Consider the following 5,066-nt stretch of genomic DNA (forward strand, 5'->3'; position numbering starts at 1 on the left):
CCTGCTGAAAGCATCGGTGGCCTGCTGGGAACAGCTCCTCCAGACAAATGCTGGCCCACAAACACCACTCCCCCAAGAGCAGGCAGAGGTGGGAAATCCTTCCTGACCACCTTCTGACCCTACAGGGAGCTATCCAGCCACACACTACTTCATGCAGGGGCAACTAGCCTGCATGGACCACCCCTGGAAAAGAGCAAAGAGGATAATTTTTGGGAGCTTCTGTGATCCTGACCCCCTTGCCTCCCAACACACACATTTCAAAGCAGTAAGAGACACTTCCCTAAAGATCTCAAAACCAAAACTCAATCACTTTGCAACTGGGAACAAAGAGAAGATGCTGCAGTACCTTTTCCAAGAGCTGAAAGCTTCTACAGTATCAGCACTGCATCTCCTCCAGATAGGCTCTGCTGTCATCTCCCACCCCGCAGCACTGGGTGCTGCCAGACAGACATCTTAGCACAGTCTGCTGCTTGAAATGGGAGCACGTGTGCTGGATCCATCCCACAGAGCTCCAGACCTGGCTGCTCTGCAGCATCCTCACAGCCTCCCAACCATCACTCTGAGCTTTCCAGCGAGAGAACTGGAAAGGAACAGGTTGAGGGCACAGCCCAGACCTGAGTGACAGCAAAGCTGGAGCACATGTGCATTTACCCCACCCTGCAGGCTCCTTACCCACTTTGGGAGCCGGGGCATTCGCAGCCGGCGTCTCTTTTTCCTCCTCACTCTCTGATGAGCTGCTGCTGCTGGAGCTTTCTGCTGCTTTGGTCGCTACTGGTGCTTTGCTTTGACCTACTTTGGCCACTGCTGTTGTAGCCTGTCCAGACTTCCCAGGACTGGGCAATTTCTGCCCAGCTTTGGCTGGAGCTGCAGCAGCTACTGGTGCATTGGGCTGCTGCTTGTTGGAGAGCACAGTCCTGCTGGGAGCAGTGAGCACCGCGGCTCTGCCTGCTGGGGCAGCAGGTTTGTGAGGAGAGTGCAGGGAGTTGGCAGCTTTGCCACCCACCACAGCTGGGGTCACCTACAGGGAACAAAAGAAATTAGGTGCCTATGAGGGGTTAAACCGGACACAACAAACCTTGAAGAGCAAACTGGCAGCTGGGCAAGTCACGGAGTTCTTTAGGAAAGCCCATGGGAGGGACAGGTATCTAAGAGAAGGCTAATGCCAAAATAGGTGGGTTGTGTAAATATGAATTCCACCTCAGCCCCACCACTCTACCCATGTCAGTGAGTCTGGGACAGCTGTGGCCTCAGAGTCCCCTCACCCTTCAAAGCCAAGAGGAGTACTGCCTTACCGTAACTGCACCCTTTCCAGCTGAAGTCTCCTCTTCTGATGAGGAGTCCTCATCTTCACTGCTGTCTACAACCACTGCTGAGTTGGTGGGCAGGGAAAGGCTGGTTGCTGCACAGGAGAGAGCCACAGGGAAATCGTGTGAGATCCTCTTGCACTGAGATGGCCTCTGGTCTGCAGGAAGGCCCCAGCAGGCAGGGCAGGGTCCCATCTCCACACCTGCCCCAACTCCTCTGCCCTTGGGACAGACAACTGCTTTACTCCTCCAGCCCATCCTTCTCCCCGCCACCAAGACAAAGAACCTGCCTAGATCTGCATGTTTCCAAGAGCTGGTCTACAGGAGATGAGACTGAGCCAAAACGTATCAGACACGTGGGGTTTTGTTAGACTGTGCAAGCCAACACCTCCCACATCAGCTGCACCAGGGAACTATCCCCACCTCAGACACAGGGCTCTGGCTTTCCAGACCAACTAACAAGTCCTTCCCTCATGCATGAGACAGACCTGCCTTTGTTGGCCCAATAGACACCTGGGACCAACCAGAAGGTGCTCCACAGTGGACAGTGTTAGGTTCCCAAGTCTTCATCCAAGCAACACCACCTATCCCTCCCCAATGAATCTTAATAGGTTTTTTTCTAGCTTCAGCAGACATCTGTGCTCCTCAGAAACTCCACAAGAAGGGGGTGCTAAATTGGTTTTCCTACTTTTCTATGAGCACAAGGGAATAGCCTTCACTTTAGAAAGCATTTTCTCTAGCCAAGTAAGTTGGGCTGCTCCTTCACCAGCCTCCAACCCTTCTATGTCAGCTCCAGGGAGATGAAAGGCTCCTACCATTTGCAGCTTTCGCCTTCTCTTTCTCATCTTCTTCCTTCTCTGAGCTCTCAGAGCTGCTCACAGGATCAGGAACTCGGATTTTTTCTGGGATAGCTGCCTCCTCATCACTCGCCTTTCTTCTCCTGGATTTTGAAGGAGTTCTGGAGGAAGAGAATTTGTGTCAAAACAAGGGGAAAAAAAAATATTGAACAAACTGGAATACATTCATTCATCCACTGTCAGGTCAGGCTCCAAACTAAGGACACACACTGTCATTCCTCTACAGCTCTGCAGGGGTAGAAGAAATACTTCTCAGTCCTGCAAGGGACATCTCCAGTCCTCCTCAGGCACCTCCTGAGAGCACCATATCTCTGCAATACTCAAGGAGGACACCACAGAGCACAGGCACCCTACAGAACAAATTCTGTGTCCAGGAGGCAGCTACAGCCTGGCAGTCAGTAAATGCAGTCCCAGGGATGGGGCAGTGATTCCCAAACAGGCCTTGGTATTCCACAAGGCCAAGAGAAGTGAATGTGAAGGCTGCAAAAATCATCTGAACTTGGGCTCAGGGGTCAAACGGACAGAAAAGTCATGTTGCAGGGAGATTTAAGAGAAAAAGTGTCTGGACCTACAGAAGATGTGTTGAAAGAAAGGGAGGAAGAGGCCACAGATGAGCATTAAAGACTTAAGCTGTTCAATTGGGTTAAAACATTAAGCTGCAGAAAGATGTTTCCAGGCTCGGAATCCTACCTGTACCAGAACAGATGATGTGGCTAAAGTTATCTTTAATCTTCAAATGAGAACACAGGCAATACATTTGCTTTATTACAAGGATAACGTTGGCTGGACACACGTCTGTGTGACTCACACAGGCAATAATTTTAAGCCCCAAGACATGTAATTATCAGAGGCAAAACTACTCACTTTTGTGCCAGTTTAGCTTATTTTATTTATCTGATTTAAAAATAAGATCAGTGTAACAATTTGGCCGGTAATTCTGAAAGCACTTCAGTAGTGTAGCTACAACAGCAAGTTTTCTGCAAGCAGGCAAGGCTGAAGCACATTTGCAATTACAAAGTCCTGTTCACTACTGCAATAATCCCTTTAATAAAATATTAGGGAAAGCCACACAGGCAGCTACAACACTCCAACACCTTCCTGATCCACTGGAAGCTGACAGCACAACACAGACTGCTGGAGAACTTGTTGTGAGCAACCAAGGGTTCAGAGACACCCCATGAGGGAAACGAGGGTTGTTTTTTTTCATGCTCTAGGCATTTGAGGGCTCTGGCTGCTCCTGGGGCTGAGCAGGTTCCAGCTTCCCCAACCCACAGGCACCATTCCACCCCTCCCAGCATCCTGAAGCATAGCCCTGGAGGGAGGGCACTCCTAAGGAACTGCAAATCCCAACCCTTAGGTTCATTTATAGGAGATCCTGAAGGAGAACACCAAGGATGGCCTTGGTTAGATGGGCAAGAGCTGCAGCAAAGTTGGAGGAGAGACATTTTCAGGCCAAACACCAATGGAAAGGGGAGCATTCCAGGACAAAGCTACTGGTCAATACACCACTCCAAACCAGGTGTAACCCTGGGGGACAGAGACAACAGGCATACCTGTGGGGTGGGACCACAACAGAGGGGTGACACTACAGAGAAAGATTTAAATATGATGTGGGTGCCCTGCTGCTCCTCAAGCTTTAAAAGCAACAGTGTCTGGAAGGCTTTGCTGTAGCACCCAGCAGAACCAGCACAGAGAAAGGTCACCATCAGTACCCAAGACAGTATTAAACTCTTACAAGGAGGAACTGCAGACCTGTTTCTATACTGCTACATCCACACCTAGATCCAGTCCTTCTCCTGCTCAAGTAAGAAAATCATGGAGATAAAAGAGCAAGAACTGGGGCAGCATCAAGGCAAGAGGGCTTCTAGCAGAAGACACCTCTGAAGCAAACACCAACCTGCCACAGCTACACTGAGGAGCACCTTCTCTCCAGCACCCCTCAAGACAGGCACAGAAACCCAGCTCCAGCAATAGCCTGTCTCTGGCTCTCCAGCCTCTCCACAAAGCCAGGAGAGTGCAGGATTGGTGCAGGTGTTGGAGCATCCCACTGATGGGAAGGCTCCACACTGCAGACCTTCCTGTAGGGTAGTCAGCAGAATAACTGCGTGGGAAGGGGTTGGGATGAACACATCAGGGCTTGAGAGGACAGGCTGAACCCAAGGGACTTCCTCTGAGTCAGAGGATACACAATCTATACCAAGGTTTAAGTCCCTGTAAGAGCATTGGCATTTCAGCATCTGCTCAGTTTCTCCTGGGTCAATTCCTGAGAAGCACGTGGCTTTCAACAGAAAGTGAAACTGGGGAGAGAAAAAAAAAAAAAGCCAGTAAAGCCCAAGTCTCAGCCCCACAGTCCTCCAGCATCAACCCCAAGCAAGAACAGCAGCAGCCTCTCAAAACTAGAGCAACAACTTATCTCCAACCTCAGGGGGTTTGAAACCAACATAACCTTTAATATCTGAAACGAATCGGTCTGAACCCAAAAGCCCAGGAGCACAGGCTGCTGAGCACAGCTCCCACCGGGAACACCCCAACAATGGGGAACTCCGGCAAACCAGGGCGCCACGTGCCATGCATCCTCCCTGCTGAGGCGGCCCAGCATCGCACAGACTCTTCCTCCTTCCACTTACTTTTCCCAGTGGGTGAAGATGTCCTCAAGAGAGGCCGAGAGGGAAGGGAGCAACTTCTGCGAAAGCAAAGGGAACACACGAGTGAGTCCCTGGGTCCGGACGGAACCCCCGGAACAGGAGAAAAGGGGACGGCAAAGCCCCCCCTCGCCCCGCCCAGGAAACCGAACGGGCCCTCCCCGCACGCGGCTCCCAGCAGAGCCCCCCGGGGGGCAGCGGGGCGGCTACCCCCGCAGCCGTTCGGGAAGCAGCGGCCCCGGTACCGGGCGGTTCCAGCCCCC

At 51.7% G+C, this 5,066-nt stretch overlaps 1 protein-coding gene across 1 annotated transcript in view; it reads right to left on the bottom strand.

The window, feature by feature from the left end:
- TCOF1 (Treacher Collins-Franceschetti syndrome 1) overlaps positions 1 to 5,066 on the bottom strand; it is a 25,587-nt gene that overhangs the window by 15,495 nt on the left and 5,026 nt on the right. Inside the window, exons 2-5 of the mRNA XM_010002137.1 lie at positions 4,789 to 4,844; positions 2,120 to 2,262; positions 1,293 to 1,399; positions 673 to 1,018 (exon numbers count right to left, since the gene is read on the bottom strand). Coding sequence (XP_010000439.1) covers positions 673 to 1,018; positions 1,293 to 1,399; positions 2,120 to 2,262; positions 4,789 to 4,844 — 652 coding nt within the window. The remainder of the gene's footprint in view (positions 1 to 672; positions 1,019 to 1,292; positions 1,400 to 2,119; positions 2,263 to 4,788; positions 4,845 to 5,066) is intronic.

Source organism: Chaetura pelagica, unplaced genomic scaffold (genome assembly GCF_000747805.2).
Source record: "Chaetura pelagica isolate M959 unplaced genomic scaffold, ChaPel_1.0 scaffold356, whole genome shotgun sequence".
NCBI lineage: Eukaryota > Metazoa > Chordata > Aves > Apodiformes > Apodidae > Chaetura > Chaetura pelagica.